Source organism: Pterocles gutturalis, unplaced genomic scaffold (assembly GCF_000699245.1).
Source record: "Pterocles gutturalis isolate BGI_N339 unplaced genomic scaffold, ASM69924v1 scaffold48889, whole genome shotgun sequence".
Lineage (NCBI taxonomy): Eukaryota > Metazoa > Chordata > Aves > Pterocliformes > Pteroclidae > Pterocles > Pterocles gutturalis.
In genome coordinates this window covers 31,399-51,095 of record NW_010132719.1, presented here as the reverse complement: position 1 = coordinate 51,095, position 19,697 = coordinate 31,399, and the positions used below count along the sequence as shown (strand labels likewise).

The window sequence follows — 19,697 nt, the reverse complement described above, 5'->3', positions numbered from 1 at the left end:
TCACATCATGCATCATGGAAGCATCTAAAAGTTGTACTGGGAAAGGGTTTTTTTTCAAATATACGGTATGGTTTTGGATCAAAAAGGAGAAGACTAATTTCAGAATTGAATGACTATAACCTAGTGTGTAGGTGTCTAACTTGGTATGTAGGATGGCCCAGTTCTAGTCTTTCAGCTAGATCAGGGCCAAGTAGACCTGTCTGGACTCCAGAAGTTGTGTGCAAGCGCCCACCTCGTCAATGATACCAGCAGTCCTAAGCAATGTTTCTGACGTTTTTGGCTTAAAACTGGGAAAGGTCTTGTGGTTCTTCTGATGTGGAATGGAAAATACATCTTAAGTTCTAAGAGCATTCACTACATGGGGAAACTTTTTTTGACATACCTTCATTATAGAGATGGCCGATGTGTGGCTTTGAAACTCTGAATGACACCTACATGGTAAATAAATACTTCTTGGGCAGGTGTACGACAAATTTTAGCAAGACTTAGATTCTCAAGAGTCAGATTTTTAGACTTAATCAATACCAAAACATTGGATTAGGAGCCTACTGGGCTCTCCAATGTGCATAATCACCTAGCTCTTGCTGGCTTCAGTTTCCAAGTCTGATGATGCAAGTTTGAAGTGTCCCTTGAAATGACAAGTGACTGTGTTGCATCATAAACTGTTAGTATTTCTCTGACTATACTGTAGTCCAGTATGTTCTCTCTCACTGGATCTCCAATTCTTAGTTTCAGTTGTTACTATCTTCATTTCCTCTTGTTACCAATCATTGTAGCTATCTTTATTCAGCAATGTGTTGTGCTGGAGGTATAACAGAAATAGGTCTATATTTATAGGTCTATATAAGGCACTCTGGCTTATGGAAAGCCAAACTAACTACTGTGATTGATCTATTTCAATGTGTCAAATGCATTGACAGTAAATGATGCTTAAAGGGATGCTTGTCTCAAGGCCTGAACTTCTGAAGATGATGGACCTGTGTAGCTCTACTGGTTTGGAACCCATGTCCTTGCAAATAAGCCATTAAAGACTTGGTTTGTTTTTACTGATGCAAACTTTATTCAACATGGCTAGATCCCAGAAGACACAGACTAGCTGACAGCTTTACTAGCAAAGCCAAAGCCAGGAACAGCAGATTGGCAGACAGACAAAGACACACTGCTGGCTTTGTGGGATTCTAAATCCATAAATACATTAAATACCTGAATATAAACATGTGTTTATACATGCAGAAATATTAATCACACAAATATATGCATAAGAACAGTGACGGTGTCTGACCCATCGTTCATGATAGAAGATATGATGAGGAACACGTGGTAAGGACAAGTCAGTTAAAAATGGCTTGCCTTTGTAAAAGGAAAAGGAACAGTTGAACCTGGGTTTCTGGATTTCAGCATTGTCCCTCCTTTTTTGTCTCCTAAGTACAGTTTGAACATTGTCTCTTCCTGTCGGTCTTAACATGCGCACAATAATATGTTTGGGGACATTTACCTAACTTCATCCTTCAGTCAGGATAGACAGAAAATCAGCTTGGGTTTTTAGAAACACCCTAGATATGTATGTCAGTCAGTGGAAAATTTAAGCACCAGATAAAATTTACCAGCCCAGGAATATAGCAGGCTTTCAAAAAGGATGTTTTTAAAAAGTAATAATGAACAGTCATAACAGAAAGAATATTCATTGCTAACAATGGCACTTATTGTAGAAATATTAAGTCATTTTGCCTCAGTGCTTAAAAGATTTATAACTGTTGGAGATGAAGGTGGGACCTGAGGTCGGAGGTTAATTACCCCAGCTCAGTATATCTTGTTCTGAAATGACCAGCGATGATTTCTGCTGGAGAGAAAACCCCAGCAAGTTATGTAGAGGTGTGGATCCATTTTTTTCTGTGTCTGTACATATGTTTTAGTGCTCTTACTGGGATGCTGACAATCAAAGTAACATGCTCTTATAATATTCCCGTCTTACTAATCTCTCACTAGAATAAATAATAGAAATATTTTCTATCGCTCCAGAAAGCCCTTTGCTGGCTTCCTCTAAGCTCTGAAGACACTGTCCCTTAATACTGATGTTACAGACAGAGCTATTAGTGCTGAGCCTCCAGACACAGAAACTGAATTTCCAGGCTCGATATTTTAAGGCTTCAAAGAGCTGAAGAGGTGGAGAGAGGCTGGCATACAAGAGTATACTTTTCCCAGTTTCCCTTTGGGAAATTAAATAAACATTTACAAATAAAATCATGAAAGCATTGTTTTTTTAAAATTAGGTTTATAGGCATTAGCTGTTCATTATATTCTCCCACTTGCAAATTGTAGTGAAGAACCATTTATCTTCCAAGAGTTTGGTGGCAAGGCTTGATTTCATATTTATTAGGAAGTCTTGGATCCTTGGAGAGAAGCTGTGAGAGGAGTATGCAGTATCAGTATCATCATTTTATATATAATAATATTCTGTTACTCTATTTTACTGGGGAACAATGGTTCAATCTCAACATGTTCAGTTCTCCACAGAAGAGGTCAAAGCTAATTGTTATCTCTCTATTTACTGGCTGGGAAAGCAGAGAGTTCTTTCGCTGCATTCAACATTTCACAAGAAGTAAATGAAGCTGGGGAGAAATAAGGCATATACAGTGAGCACTCCAAATCTTACTGATGTAGCTGTTTACTGGAGTACCCCCTACTACTGTTTTCTTAGCGATGTTTTTGTTGCTAGTGGGTTGAGCTCAGAAAGAGGTTACAAATGCTAATGTTAGTTTTGTGCTCTCCTTGATTCCTTGCAGAAGAACTAATAGGCGAGCGCTTTGTTTTGCTTGAAATGGTTTCCTTCAGCTTTGCAAATAGCAAGAGAGACAAATGTGCTGTCTTCTGAAGATTTAGGAGCAGTCTGCCTTGACATTTTATAATTTGAAAAGGTGATTGCACTGAGCCTTTAGCAAGGCTCACTAACAGTGTTAATCAGATATAATCAATTAAAAAAAAAAAAACAACCCAGGTTGAAAAATGTGGTTAAAATTTGCTGGTACCAGTCACTTCCTAAATGTTTGTTGCCTTGACTGCTCTGAAGCTATTTTTTCACTGCCTGTCTGACATTTTTGTAGGGTTTTCTAGATTACAGAAATCAATATTTGCCCACATGCATTTCTGTGGTACAGCTTAGGTCTGTCTTTTCAATAGGGGGAAGGGAGAGAATACAACCATATTTTCCATTGATAGGTTAATTTTAAGAGTTTTCCCTTTCACTTTGTATCATATTAGGCCTTTTAGCTGGCTACAAATCTGCTAGACTCGGGCTTAGTGAGGCCACATTGTCTGAATTGAATCTATGTGGTCAAAAGTAGGAGAAAATAGGACATCACTTTAGCGAGAAGCCTCAGGAGGGTTCGAGAATGGGTTTTCAGGTGCAGCTTTTGCACTTCCCAGTGTAAGTGCGGGTAGCTCTCATGAAAGTGAACTATCAACGAAATGACCTCTTGCTCATCTGTATTTATTCTCCTTTTGGGGCTTTGTCTCTGCTGTATTCAGTTTGTAAGTCAAAACAAAGTATCGCACCGTTGCTAACACTGCAGGTTTAGCCTGCTATCTGAACATCAAGCCAGGCTTGTTCTGCTTCACTACAGTAGCACCCACAGGAAAAGAGCTCTGGATCTGGAACGTATCGGGGATTTTTGTTTATGCTCAAGACAAGTATACATGTGACCCAGACTTCAACTTTTACTGTGCTGACACTATAGGAAACACTTCCCTTGTCAGTAAGTTCGTATGTCAACACCAGAAGTAATTGCAGCAGTTATAACTAAGTGGATACTTTTTTAGCTGGTTGTCTGGTCATTTTTTCAGATACTCTAAGAGGACTGCCTAAACAGCTGAAAGATGACAGCTCTGCTGAGAAGTGAGCTGATTCCTCAACAACCAATGCGAGGAATTTTTTGTTCTTCAAAAATCAGCAGAATTCAGTGTTGTTCTCGTTTTCTGATAGTGACATGTCTGTAGCATACTCTATACAAATATTGGCTTTCAAAAATGAAGCATTGAAATGGAGGGCTTGTGTTATGCCCTGAGGAGCTTGCAGTAAAACTCATGAGACCTACAGCATCACATATACCTTCCTTTACCCAAATGCCATGCATGTCTGTTGCCCCACCTTTACTCAGAAGAAATTAACTTCTTTGAGTCATGCAGTGATTGCATCCCCTGAAGAAATTTTCTGAAGTCTTGAAGAAGTCTTATTTTTTTTAAGATCTTGTAAATCTATCAAATCTCTGGGTTTGAGTTTGTTATTTGCATCTCCCTGTGCAAGTATAGGGAGATAAAAAGAGAAAACAGAGAGTTAGCTGCACTTGGGATCCTCGCCAGTCTTTGTGGGATGGAAAATTCCTTCCTAATTCCATATCTGACTTTAAATTTGACCCTCAGCATGCGAGCAAGATAGACCAACACATGCACTTCAGAAAAAAAAAAGATCCTTTGTGTCCTAGCAGGACACTGGTGCAACTTTTCCAGGGTCCCGCTCCAGCTGCTGCCAATCAATGAAGTTTTGTCTTCCCTCAAGCATCCTCGAACGTGTGGGTAAATTGGGCATCAGAAAAAAGAACTGTCCTCTCCCTCCTGCAGGCTGTCAACAGAAGCCTTGAAACATGAGATTTGGTTTTAGAGTTCATCTCAATGCAGAGCTGCCAGAAAGATGAGTATGTTGAACACAATACAGAAAACCACTGGTCCCCAGGGGAGAGTTGTAGTTTTGTATATTCCAACATTAGTGATCATGTATACATTACAACTGTCTTCTTCACTGCTCACTTTTGTGTTCTTCTCAGTTTTTAGCAAACAGTTTAATTTTACTATCCAGAGGACTGATTAAAAAATATTCAATACATTCAGAATGAGAGTGATCTGTGAGTGATGTCTTTAGAAATTACTCCACTTGTTGATTTCATCCCTTTAACAAGACCTTTGAGATCTCTCTATAAACTAGTTTTGAATCTCTCTATTAATTGCAATTTTAAAATTTGTATCATCATATGCTTTGGAGAAGTCCATATTGTACTCTACACAGTTGCCTTTATCATGTCAGCATCTCACAAAAAGAACAGTGTTTTTCTTGACAAGGTGATTCACATCAATTGTATTTTATCCTTATTGATTTTTAGAAAGAATGCTGACTTAACTCATTTCATTATTGTATACAAATTGATATTGGGGTGTGTTGACTATAATTTCCTGGGCCTTCCTTCTTTAGTAGTTATTTAATGCCCAGATACACTTGCAGTTCTCTGACCCTTTGGAATTTTCCCAGTTTTCCATGAGTTGTTCAGTATCAACACTAGTGGTTCGGAGAACTCCTCATCGAGTTTATGTAAGACTCCAGGCCTGTTGATTTGAAAACATTTAATTTTAGCAGATCTGGTCTCACATCTCCTTTTATTACCTACAGTGAATTTTGTTGTGCTGACGTAATATGGGATGATACATTCTCCAGCTTCATTCCAAGGACAAAACAATGTGCGAAGGACAAAATGTTTATTGGATATTTCCGCCTTTTTTGGATTGTCGTTTACAGTTTTATCACCCGCATCTAGGAATGGGCTCATGGCCAGTCTCAGGCTTTTTCTACTATTTGTAAAAATATCTTTTTTGCCTCTTTACCTCTGTTAACTATTAGTACTTCCTTGATTTTATTAACTTCCCTTATAAGTTCCCTGCTTATTGTATCTAAGAAATTGTTATTAAGCTTTACTTCCCGCTTTCTCCTATGCTGCAAATAGGTGATTTTTAGTATGGGATAAAATATGGCAATAATACAGACAGTTTCTTATTCAGTATAAATATTTTTGTGCATTTTTGGACAATAACACTTTATTTTACATTTCCCGTTTGATTTTACACTACCAGTCAATGGGACTGACAGTTGTTCTAAACTTTCAAAGTTTGTCCTCTTCAAAGCTCCAAGCCTGCAGACTAGTCCTCTGTTCCTGATGGATGCCACAGCCTCCTTGCATAGTGTATTTGTAGCCGCATCACCAGTATTGGTACATGGGGAATTGCCAGTTCAAGACATCAGAAACCAGTCTATGGCTGAGCTATTCGAGCTTCCATAGGAAAAGTTTTATATGACCACTAGAGCCCCAGGAAACTTAACCATCGTTTTGTTAGTGGCCACTTGACAGGTACAGCACATAGTCTTCACACGAGCACATCCCCAATTAAACAGTTTATTCAAGTTAGGAAGGAAATTGTAATAAGAAGCTGGCAGGGAATGTGAGTTAAAACTTATTTGGAGCAATTCCAGTGACATTCCCAAAGGAAGCATGATGGGTTGCCTGAAAATGCCTGGGGTTTTTTTTCCCTCACACTGGCTGCTTGTTCTTGCTCCATGTTGTTTGCCACCCCTGCTGTTGTGCTAGTGGATATGTTTATAGGGCTGTGCTGTAAATAAAAGCACCAAAACCTAACCAAATTTTTCAAATGTCACCAATGAGAGATGAAGATGTGTTCTGATTTACAGCAGGGTCCCCTGGAAATTGTATCAGCCTAATACCTATTCTTGGAAGTTGTAATGCCAGACTAAAGAAAAACACCAGATATTATATTTTATACCAGTCCCCAGGGCAGAGAGGTAAAATGGATACAGGTTATCCTTTACACACTGGCAAGTATAGCTTTCATGCTCACTTTTGTTACTTCAGTGCTGTATGAGCAGTACTCCAGCTCCAGCTTAAGGAGGCTCCACTCTGAGATATCGTAGGGCTTCCTGGGAGAAAAGTCAGTCAAATACCTGGGAACTCACTGGGGATGGTGAAAGCCCATGGAACAAGGACCATCAGAAGGGAAAAGTGTCCTTTCCACTATAAAGTGCAATTTGGGTTTATCTTTTGGTGAAGGGGAATCTGGTTCATCCCCTGGTCTTGCAATTGTGGGAGAACAGGTCTCTCAATGAAGAGGCTCCTCATCTTTTGAAACCTAAAAATAGTCTGTCTTGCCTCCCTCCAGTTCTTTTTCTGAAACTTCATGAGGGCAGAGGTAGTATTTCCTTCTTTGGGGGATTTATAGGCTGCCAGAAAAAATTTACAAGAGTAGCTCAAGAGAGGGCAGGATGGTTTTCCTTTGGTAGGGAGCAAAATTCCTCCCAGGAGATGGGAAAGTATGGCAAAGAAATGGTGAATAAACATTTGGTTAATGGAGCAAGCTGGCAAAGGGCTCCTTCCATTCCTGTGCCTGGAATAGTGACTCTTGTCACTCACCTTTCCTTGTTTCTCCCCCCACGTAGCTAATGAAAGCACCCATTAACTCTGCCCCTACCGAGAACCATGTGGGGATGGAGTGTAGCCCTGTGGACCGGGGGCTGACTCCTGTGGAAAACGATACTGGAGGTGAAATGTGCATCCAAGTCTGGCCCTCTCCTGACATTTGTTCATTTGCCATGTTAAGCCTGACAGCAGCACAACCAGTCAGCATAATAACCTGTTATAAAAAAAGATACACAAGTAAATTTCTAGTCACGGTAGAAAATGTTTTTTTTTTTTAATCTTTCCTAGTATTTTCTTTTCTTTTTTCCACTTGCTTAAATAAGCACAGCAGAGCTCTTTTTTTTTTTTTTTTTTTTTTTTTTTTTCATCACGCTCCTGCTCCTGCATTTTTCCAACCCAATTAGGCCATTACCAGGGCTAAATGAGGCATGGAGCCTCCAAAAGTCACACCGTCGTCCCGGAGATGAATCTCATATAGCTGCAGAGTTGGCAGGCAGGCAAGGTGGCCAGGGCTCACCGGAGTGTGACCCCCCGGGTGTTTTTCTGTTCCAGAAAGATCACCTTCAGAAAGGAGAGGAGGAAAGTCAATTAAAAAATATTATCTTAAAAAGGGCTGTGTTAACGAGGGGTTGCCACATTGTGGTAAAATAACGTGGGTGTGTTTCTTGGGAATGAACGGAGGAAGTGGGTGGTCACAGGCTCTTCTGATTTTTGGACAGCGTGGCAAAAAGGGCCATGAAGACCATGAAAGCCTTCACCTATCTTCCAGTGGTTCTCAATATTATCTTTTTTCTCGCTGGCCAAGAGCTCCCTCCCTGCTACAGCCTGCCTCTGGGTCTGTAGTACTCCTGGGTGGTCCCAGGACAACTGGTACCCCAGCAGCCAGGCTCCCTTTCCAGCTGAGGACCTTCAATTCATTCCTACTGTGCCAGCTTGTGCAGTAAGGCAGAGCGCTCTTCAACTCTTTCCGTGACACAAACCCCATATTTGCTTCTGTTCCCGAGCTGCTGGGAACTCTTTGTGCTGGATGTAGAAATGGTGCAGAATAGGGAGTCATCTGTCTTTCCCTGAAGCTCTGGTACCCTCACCCATCATTCTGAAATTATGAACTGGAAAAAATTATAAGTGTCTAACACAAGGGGGGAAAAAAAGGCTCCATTTACAAAGACAGAGAATACAAAGCCTAGCAACTAGACTCATCCAAGACAGGCCTGCGTTCTCCTGCTTTGTTTCAGAGAGGAGCTCTGCCGCAAAGGATGCTTAATTTTCTGTCATGTACTGTTTTAAGCACATAAGGTTTTGTGTGCTGAAAGTAGATTAACGTGTGCTTTTGGGAATTTTAGTTTTGTACAGTGAAAAGAACAATTAAGTCCTTTGCTTGGAATACAGAATATTTTAGACGCTGAATAGCTGTCCTTATCCCTGCCTTTACCTCAGTTCTGCTGCCTTTACTCACACTGAGCAATACCTTAGTTACCAGCTAAATCATATGAAACTTCTTGCAGAATATGGTAGTAGAATCAGGTGTAATACTGAATTCACCAGCTAAATAAATCTGGAAGTGAGAAAGACACAATTTCCTAGGCTTTTCCTGTTTAAAAGAGTGATAATAGATCTGTTGAGATAAATGTAGGCAAGAGAAGCCCACACTTGAGCATTACTAGACATTTTCTGGGTCTATCTGCAGCAGTTTGAGGTGTTATTCTTACATGAGCATGCTCTTCACTTGGGCAGTATCCCCAGCAAGAACCATGCTCCTGATCTGCTTCAGTGCCAAATCTAGCCCATCTGGTTCATCTCATTTTCACAGCAGTTTGAGCTAAACTGCCAGAATTTGCAAGGAAAAGCTAAGGTGAAGGTTCCAGATCTATTTTAATGAGTCTTTGGACCTCCAAATGACCTCCAATAGTGGTGCAATAAAAAGTCACAGATGATTGTGGTATCTTAAATGATTCTACCTATTGGGGAGTGACAGAGAATATCACTCAGTGATAGGTATTTTGTTCACCAGAATACGTGTGTCTCAGTTATGGAGAGAAATGAGCTTGAAAAAAGTTAAGGTGTTGATTATTTTATTCTAGTGCTGACTTTTACAAAATTAGTGCTGCTTTTCACAAAACTATTTGCTATAGACATTGACCAACTGCTAACTAATGGAGCTAGAATTGTTCCTTGGCAGATCCTAATGCTATAATTGTTTAGAACAACATTTTTGAGGCAGGTATCACTGGGTACTGCTAGAGGCAGGCTCTTATACCGAACGGACTGCTGATTTGAATCTGGATGGCAATGTCCATCATCCTCATGATGGAATGGTTACAGGACAGGAAACATGCATCTGTAGGGTTCAGAATGAATTCTGTAAATCTAAGCGGGATTATTGCAAAAATGTTTATGCTTGTCCTCCCTATATTTTACAAATAATCACAGAAAGTTTGCTTCATACAAACTTGTAAATTATATGGTGCATCCCTGCAGAGGGCAGGTGGAGCAATAGGGGAGAGCTATGCTGGGTGCTTGCGTGTTGCTGCTTTGATATTGCTACTTGCCAGTACTGGCTGTATGTCATGGGTCTGTGGTATCATCTTACTGACATCTTTAGCAGGGAAGTGCAGCCTCACAGGCCCAACCAGCATTTCTTAGGTGAATAACATAAATAATCATAACTGATAAACAAGTCCTTGCATATCACATTAATCTTCCAGTGCATTGCATAGGCAGATAAGGGTCACTGTTCCTATTCAGGGGTCAGCGTAGAGCGTACAGATTGTATTCCACCCTGTGCTCCATCCCCCGTGAGACACGCTAGCACAAGTGAGCTCTGCCAGGAAGAGTCAGCAAAACCTGCCTTCTCTCACCGTAGGACTAGAGCGGGACACATACCTGCCCATGCCAGTTACTCACCTCCCCTCACACCTGCATTTCTACTCTTCATATTTTCTTCTCTGCCTTCCATTGCTCTATGTTTAGTGATTTTCTGGGTTCAGAAGAACTTCTATCCTTGCTAGAGTCTGACATTTCTGATGAGCTTACCAAGACTTCCTTGGACTCCCTCCAGACATTGAACCTATTTACCTTTTCTGGGGACCCTGTTCACCCCCTCCTTCTTTAACAGGAGGAGGTTACACATAGTATACAGGCAAAAGAAATATAAAAATAGAAAAGAGTGGTTTGATGTTAGAATGAAAGGTGGAGAGAGAAGACACAATAATAAGAGGAGAAGGAACAATAATTATTCCATTTAGAAAATCATAAAGAAGAGAAAATAAGCAATGGAAAAATAGGAACTGGGACAAAGTAGAACTAGAAATGTAAGAGAAGGGGTAGAAAAAAAGACCACAAAAAATCCATAATGATATATTAATAAATCATGCTGGACTTAATGTGAAAACAAACCGTCCAACACAAAGAAAGTGTTGGGGTTTTTTTTAATAATAGATAAATTAGAATGGAACAGCCAGCCAAGGGCTACTTTAGTTTCTGATTCAGCAAACCACTAAAGTACATGCTAAGCTTTTAGAATCTACTAAATTTCATTAAAGTCAAGTCTCACTAAAGTTGAGCACATACTTAAGTGTTTTTTTCTGAATTGGATTTATGTTGAAATTGGCTCAGAATTACAGTTGTCCTTATTGTTTGGTTCACGGAGAATTCTGCAGGGAAAAATGGGATCAAATAAAATGTTTTGCTTCAGACACAGAGGTTTAAAAGAATCAAGTAAAATTAAAAGAAATTGCTAAGCAAAATATGTTTTTCCCTTATAAGCAATTTGACAAAGTTGAATTGGAAAAAATGTTCAACTCTCAAATTTGTCTTTTATTTTATTTTATTGCTAGAGAAAAGCCTGAATCAGCCTTGGTTCAGCTGCTGTTCAGTTTGATATGTGTTGACATGGATGCAACATAGTTGCAATACACTTCTGAAATAATTTCTGGCCACTATTACAAGTTGGGAAGCCAAGCCTCAGCCAAGGAAAGTGATTGGCATAAGGCTTGCCCAGCCAGGCAGAAAGAAGAAGCAGGTATCATGTCAAGGATTCGCTTTCAACAAAACCATACCAAGTTTTGATCTGAAATCTGTTATCCTACTTTATTTAAAAGCTGCACATCACGGACAGACTTTTCTAGTGTCTTGTACCTTATACTGATGCATCACAGAAGGTTTTGTAAAGAAGAATTTTGCGGATACAACCCAGATTCTTCTCATGTTTATTTACATGATGAGAGCTTATTTGCTTCTGCTGTTTTGTAAAAGGATGATCAAAAACTGATTAACTCGGACAAATACAGAAAGATAACTATACTTTTCCTTATTCTAGTGTTCTTATTCTGTTATATTTCATGATCTCTGACCTTTTGGCTTGCTAACCAGCAGATCTTACGCTAGCCAGTCAGAAAGTGTGACATCTCTTTTGAATAACACTGCACTAAATTGTGTAATTTTAACTACTTACAAATGACTGACTACTTTGGCATCTGCCTCAGCACTCTCCTCTTCTTTCCAGCCTCACAATGTAGCACAGAAAGAAAACAATTTAAAATGGCCTGATCCTGGTGACCAGTCCTTCTGTTATTTTCTAAACAGAAGACAGATAGAAAAAAATTAAAGATCAATGTAGGGTATGGAACGTCCAGAAGTTGATAACAAGGATAGTTCCTTCTTATTCTTTCCAAGACAGACTAGAGCAGCACAGTTTCATAAATTATGTTCTTAGATTGATGTTTATTGGTATTCAAGAATTGAACTGAAGCCTCTTTTCATTTGATTGTAGAGTTCATCTTACAAAAATGCCCTGACACAAAGAGCATGACACAAACATATTATTGTTTTATGGGCATGCCTAGCAAGGAAGAAGGACTATTCTAGGTGGATTAAGCCTTCTTGTCAACCCCAGAGATGGTTAGGAGCTGGGAAAGATGGAGAAACTTCTTAGTTCCCATGCAGGGTTGCTCTGTAGAGCAGTGGTGGACTTTAGTTCTGCGGGCTGTGAACACAGCACCCATTAATACTCCTAAGGCCAGCCCCAGAAAAGCTATTAATCCTGCAAATTACGAATTAAGAGGAATGCAGTTGGGTGATACTTGCTGGCAAAGCTTCTGCATTGGATGTAGGAGGAAAGGCTTGCTTGAGATGCAAGAATCATAGAATCATAGAATGGCCTGGGTTGAAAAGGACCTTAAAGATCATCTAGTTTCAACCACCTGCTGGGGGCAGGGTTGCCAGACACTAGAGCAGGCTGCCCAGGGCCTCATCCAGCCTGGTCCTGAATGCCTCCAGGGATGGGGCATCCACAGCTTCTCTGGGCAACCTGTTCCAGTGTCTCACCACCCTCTGAGTGAAAAATTTCCTCCTAATATCTAACCTAAATCTCCCCTCTCAGCAGTGATACCCTAGGCATATTTCTGCCACTCCAGTATTTCATAGTGCTAAACATAGCTCAGGGTGAGACTCCACACTTTTTTTGTAGTAGGCTCTTTATTATTTGAACACCAGTACACAATCTTAGACATAAGGAAAACCAGTGATGTGACTGCTATATGAAAATAATGTTATAGGTATGAAAATTCTAGAAACTTAAATGGTAACTCACTGACAAACTTAACAATGTTGGGCATATCAGATGTAGCAGAATTAAATGTGGTACAATTGTCTGGTTTACTATATTTTTTATGTTTAGTTGACCTTAGAAAATTGAGAATGTTACTCTAGGACAAGTGCTTATTTTTTTCATGGCCAATTTAAACACTTCCTTAGGCCTACTTTTCCTTCTGCAGGCTATTCCTCCCAGTGCTAAGAATACAGCTTTCTTCATTTGAACTGGCCAGGTCTTGTTATTTATGAGCTTCAACAGCTTCTTCAGTACTGTGGCTGATTTGTATGCAGTATTTATGGCCTCCTTTTAGCTTTTCCAATACCAAGTGTGATTGTAACGTATTTTTTTTACCATATATTTTCTGTAGTGTAATGGATATTAGTATCCTCATTCCTGACAGCAAAATTTAATCTATAACAGATAACACCCCCCTAAGCTAATAGCAGGGCATGGAAATACTGTCCTGGAGATCCTGTGCTGATGGTCTTGTTGATTTTGTAAAGTCTCATTCTCAGTAAAAGCTCTAGCATTCGCGTTTTGTATTTAGTTCAAAACCAAGTGTATGGGTAGTGTTTTTAAAACAGAGTCATTATTCTAGATATGAATTTTGCTCTATGCTCCTCTTGTCTCTGAACTCTCCAAACTTTTCGGAGGCTGAGGTTCCATTTCCCAATCATGCTATTTGTCTGGACAAAGATTTCCCTATTTTGGGGAGTGTGATGTGTAAGAATTGTCTCTTTTGGCAAGTGCTTTTTAGTAATTTTCAGTTAACACTTGCCTTCTTTAAAGACAGAACAGTTTAATTCCACAGACAAAGTTCAAGCACAGCTCCTCCATTTTAGCATACTAGCGCTCTGGTTTTGTTTGCATCTTTGATGTGCTCATCCATCGTTATGACCGAAGAATTGCAAGAAGGCTGAGCTAATGCCTGCCCTGGTGATGTGTGTGAACAGTTTGCTTTTTTTCATATTGTCATGATGTCTCAGCACTAGAAGTCCTGCCTGATCTCAGAACTATGAAGAGCTGTGTCTTGTGTCCATTGTCCACTTCGTGGAAGTGCCCTCCTTTAGCTGTCTTGAGCAATGAGATTGGGCGTGAAGTTGACCACATAGATCCTCTCTGATTTCTGTTCTCTCTGAACCTCTTCCTTGTCTGTTGAGGGCAGGTGTGTTGCTCATTGTTTCAATCTTACCATGATCTAACCATATGCCTTGCATTTAATAAGAGAATTTCAAGGTATAGCAGGATATCTGCTGAGGAGTTTCTGTCACTTTAGCAAATTACAACTTTCCATTAAAGTGAGGCTTATTGAATCCCAGATTTAAAAGCCACAAAAATCCTAATGAATTATTCTGGCACCTGCATTCCACAAGGTATAGCTCTCCAGTAATTATTTTATCAGATGCACTGCTCCTGACTGAGCTATGCCAGACCGTATAGAAAGGGATAGAAACTTTGAAACTTCAACAAGCAAAAGCTGAGGAGTGCTCGAGCATTTTCTGACAAAGCAGAAAACAGTGATTTGTCAAAAGCAACAAGCTCTTTGGAAGTCTCCTGTTGGGACTCTCTGCTGTGATAAGGTCGTGAAAGGCCGGGAGACTCAACTGAGGCTGAGCATGCCGGTTCCTTGTTGGTATCCAGGTTGATGATGTGAGGTTTAGCAGGTGCTACCTTTGGGCAGAATGGGAGGGAAAAACTTTTGGAAGATGAGGGTTTCTTCTGAGGTTTCATGGCCTTATGGATGTAAACATAGAATCATAGAATCATTAAGGTTGGAAAAGACCTCAAGGATCATCAAGTCCAACCCAACACCACCTAACTCACTAAACCATGTCCCTAAGCACCACATCTACACGTTTACCTACATGCTCACCTTTGCCTTGTGTTCAGCTGGTGATCTACCGTAAGTTAACGATGTCATGCTGTTCCAAAAAAGCCAAGTGCCATGATGAGATGTATAAACAGGGCTGTAGCCTGCAAGACACACAAAGTAATCCCACCAATCTGCTCAGCGCTGGTAAGGGCCCAACAAGGACGCTGCATCCATTTCTGGGCACTGGGCTGTACCAAATGTGGAGAAGAGGCCAGAGGAACGAAACAAGAATAATCTGAGCTTAGGAAAGCATCTTTGTGAGAAAAGATTAATTTAATTTACTTTGCTTGGTCTAAGAAAAAGAGAAGAAGGGGAGGTGAATTCAAATCCTAAATAAAGCGATTATGAGGAAGGAGGCACTGAACTGCATATGATAGATGGGAGAAGATGACAGGCTTCAGTTGCAACAAAAAAGCATTCAAGTTAGATGTGAGAAAACATTCGCCTCGGTAAGAGCAGAGAAGCATTGGAGTAGGCTGCCCTGGGTGTCTGACGAGTCTTCTTCCTCAAAAGGTTTTAGAGAAAATATGCTGGGAACAGCACTACTATTGCTGAGCCCTTCTTGGGCTAAGGAACAGGCTACACGGCCCCTTGAGATCCTTCCCAACCTAGCTATTATATGGACTTGAGCAGCTGCTATTTAAAGTTGTGGTTACTGTTTGATTAAGAAGTACTTCATAAGTAATATATGTGATGAGTGTGCCATTCAGCTTCTTTTCACCCAAAGAACAAAGGTTTATTGAACATTTCAGGCTTTTCTGCATGGTTTAGTCTGACAACTAAAACATTAATTCAACTAGCAAAACAGTAGGAAGTGCTGCAAGCCTTTCCAATACCCACACCTGTACCCTGGGTACCATCTCTCACCTCTCAGGTACTGTTTCTGCCATGACAATGGTGGCCCAATGTCTCCCTCTGTTCCTGGAACCACTTTAAGTTCCTGCACTGAAGCTTAGGTGAGATAGCTCCTACTTTACTTCCACTTTCAAGACAGTTCAAAATCAAACTGATAGTTACAAAACACAATTAAAAAAAATATTAAAGAATATTTTTTTTTAAAGGAGTGGGATTAAAAATAGGGCTGTATATAAAAAAAAAGGAAATAATACTTATTTTTTACATTTTTCTTGCAAAATAAATCTTATGGAATTGTATTTGCTGACTATGTGTACAGGAAAAGGTGTTCTGCATTGAAGAGCTTATAATCAAATAATTTATGTGCTAAATAATGTTTTAAATGTAAAAAATATTTGCAAAGGAAAAAAATAGCAATGGATTCCAAGCTGCTTTCTTAATTCAGTTGCTTGTTAATTTAACCTTTTTTAATTTATTAGCTGAAATCTGCAGGATCGGAGTAATTTGTTCTATTAGTAGCACAATTTCCACCTCTATTTTGCTAAGTTTACATCATGCGTTAGCAGGTAATTCAATCTTTGGCTGCATAATGCTTTGCTTTAATAAGGAAGAGGCTCATAATCTTAATCCAATTAGAGACTGACCATCTGCAATAGATTTGATGTGCTCCTGAAGCATGGGTCTCGATGTACACTCACCAGCTACCTGGCTGTAGGCACAGGAAGGCTAGCTACGTGTCAAAGCAGCAGGTCATGGGGTAAAGCCCTATTCTGCAGCTGGCAGTCCAAATCTTTCTTCCTGCCACAAGACCAGACACTCATTCTGTAGATGATTGTAGATATTTCCGTGGGGCATCAGATAGCAGGAGGGCTTTGTGAACCAGGACAGAATGGAAAGTGTTTGCAGCAGACTGCAATGACTGCCTTTCAGTAATTCATCCCGCAGACAGCCTCAGTCAGGTGGAGAGAGAGAGAATATCCATCTAAAAAGTGTCTGATATGCTTTTTCATATCTTTTCTGAATCCATAGGTGGTGGGAGGGAGATCACCTTAGTTGAAACGTGGCAAAGTATTTCCTTCCTTTTTCTGTTGGGCACCGAAGAAACAAGAACCACTGCCCATCTGCCATGGAAAATGAGAACCCAAAAGCTTGGGGACACTCAATTGTTACGCTGCTATGTCACCTCCTAGTCCTGCTTCTGTCATCCTGCTGTCAAAGGCCCACATGCCAGAGGCTTCTCAGTAAAAGGTACCAGTCAGACGTTAAGACAACACGCTCACAAGTGACAGACAGTATTGCATTCTGGCTGGAGCAGTGTGACCTGACTCCAATTGCTTGCCAGAGGAACATCTCAGAGTGTTTTCTGACTGCCTCTGTCAGCAGCAGCTGGATATTTCGTGTTCAAGTTTCAGATTTTGAGGATGGTGCTGAAATGCCCATTCAGGAGTAGGGATCTAGGAGTCAAGTTTGTCAAAAATATGAGTTTCTGACTTTGGATTGAGTCACTTGGATGCTGTGAACATGAAATGCATATTTTTTTCATATAAAAACCAGTATGTTCCTACAAAAATCTTTCAGTGTGACTCCACATTTCCTGGTAGAAAATTGATTGCCTAGACATATTTTGATCTCTAGCCAGAAATTTGATTGCCCTTGCCAATAAAAATGCACTTGTTCAAGCTAGGACCGAAGAATAGCTTAGAGTAGACCCGTCACAGGGGAGTGCAGTTGTCTAAGTGTGTTGACCGCAGAGGCATGAAAACGATGCAAGCTTTGTCTCTCTTCTCCCATTGACTGCTGAGTCTGGACCTTCATTTTAGCAACAATGGGTGAAGTATTTGCAAATGCTTGGTGGTCATACAACGTGCATAGTCATTAGGGCTGGCTACTAGAAGAACCCCCATGATCACAGCGTTTTGCTTCAGTACCTCCTTTTGTGACCTAGGTAGAGGTCAAATCTGTCTAGGTACATTTAGTGCACAGCAATTAATCCTCATAAAAGGGTTCTCAGCACTTGAACATTCTTGATGACTTGCTTCAGAAATTAACTGTCCTCAGAAATTAAGTGTCCTGAGTATTAGCAGCATATGCATAGCTTCTATTCTGAATTTGACTAACTTCAGATTTTTACTACTAGCTTTTAGGCCTGTTCCAAACAGGCTAAAGAGGCATTTATTATGAATTTTTTGTGCTACTTCCTCCCCTATGGCCATTTTCATATGCCATAATTAAGTTAGTTCTTCATTTGGCAGGCCTGTAGACGTGCTGCAGGGAAAATGTATTAAGCGTAGAGAAGCTGCAATATTTCTTATCCCCAGGATGCAGGCTTCAAAGCTTGACAGCTAAGCTTGCAACGACATGATCACTGAACCTTTCAAGCCTTCACGATTCATTATGGAGAAGTATCTTGATTTCAAATGCTTCTCTGGAAGTCATCCTCATTTGGAATGTGACAGAAGTCTTTCTTGTGACCTTGTTTCATTTTTAGCAAGGATAAACCACCTCACACACATGACAGAGAATTAGACATCCAGGAGAATCTATGACACTTCTTTGAGGAGGTGTGGCTGGCATCACTGGGGTGTCTGACTTACTCTCTCGAAGTTGGTATGGGTCCTGCGCAGGTTGTTGAGTGGGGATGTCAATGGGGGCATATTAAGCTGTTGATGGGATAATGCAGCACTGCCATGACAGCACGGGGTCCTCGTGTGTAGCTGGGATCATTTTTCATGTCTTTCTTTTGCAGTTTTCAGAGATGGGCTCTCTATAATGCTTTGGTTATGAAGAAAGAAAGACTGCTGAATTGTTTTGCAATGGAGAAGACAGAGGGAGAAACACCAGCATTGTGGCTCCCACCCGGTTGCTCATCTCCCTGCGGACATGTGTCCCAAATCCTCTCTGTGCTGTATTAAGGAAAGGAAAAGCTTAGACATTACTCCGTCTGCTTTCTTACATCATCTTTTCCAATTTTGCATCCTATAACTCCCTGGTAAAAAGAAGAACAATGACTTTACATAGCTGCTGCTTCATCCTTTTGCTATTTACCTGGAACGCAGCTGCCTATGGGCCAAACCAACGGGCACAGAAGAAGGGAGACATTATTCTTGGAGGATTGTTCCCCATTCATTTTGGTGTGGCTGCTAAAGACCAGGATCTAAAATCAAGACCAGAATCAGTGGAGTGTATAAGGTAAGCCATGAAAAGAAAAAAAAGAATAAAGTAGTGGGGGAGTCTTGCCCTTTCTTGGCTACAGGTGACATGTTATATGCTGTGTAAATACAGTCTGTGATCTGATACTTGTAGAGGCGATGGAAAATTATGGTGTAAATAATAAAAACAGACATGTAAAGACAGGAAATGCATATGTTAAACAGTAACATAAATAATATTAGGACAGTGAAAGAGAGCAATCCTTGTATTACCCAAAGCTGCTAAAACACCTGGCTATTCACAATGGACATTTGAATAGTATCTGAAAATTATCTTTCCTAGCAGGAGGACACAAAATAACCCATAATGCCCTTAAGTTTGTTTGATTACTGTCATGCATAGCAAGATAGCTTAGAAATAAATTTTAGAGTTTTTTTCTGCTTCTCATCTTCTAAGACTCTACAAACTGTTTAGTTGCCTAAACAAGTGAATAGGTGAAAGTGAGATAGGCCACTGCTTTTGCAAAATCCCACTCAACACATAGATGTCTCTTTAGGACCTTTACAAAGCCCCAGACTTGAACTCCTTACCCAGGCTTTCCTCACCCAAAGTCCTTTTCTTCTGTGTAAACAGTGCATATAGGTTTTGTCTTAAGTCTTTGGCAGTTAACCCTGGAGGGAGAAATGCACACGAAAACAAAGTATCTTATTATTGAAGTGTAGCCATTTTTATGATGAAACATGAGAAATTTTTAACCTTACAACCCTGCACATAATACACATAAAGTGTGATAGGAAACAATTGCAACTGAAATGTCATATAAAGAAATTATAAGAAATGGATGTGGAATTTTGTCATGACCATGCATGAGAAAACAATTTTATAGGACCTTTTCTGTTATCACATGTGAAAAATTGTGTCTCTGGAATTATTTGGACCTCTTATCCTAAACTGGGGATCTAGTTGCAGATGGGAATGA

The 19,697-nt window shown here is 40.2% G+C and overlaps 1 protein-coding gene across 1 annotated transcript in view; it reads left to right on the top strand.

The window, feature by feature from the left end:
* Positions 1–18,316: 18,316 nt before the first annotated feature.
* Positions 18,317–19,697, top strand: part of LOC104467239 (extracellular calcium-sensing receptor-like) — a gene marked incomplete at its 3' end in the record, with an annotated part of 32,327 nt that continues 30,946 nt past the window's right edge. Inside the window, exon 1 of the mRNA XM_010080956.1 lies at positions 18,317–18,757. Coding sequence (XP_010079258.1) covers positions 18,573–18,757 — 185 coding nt within the window. The remainder of the gene's footprint in view (positions 18,758–19,697) is intronic.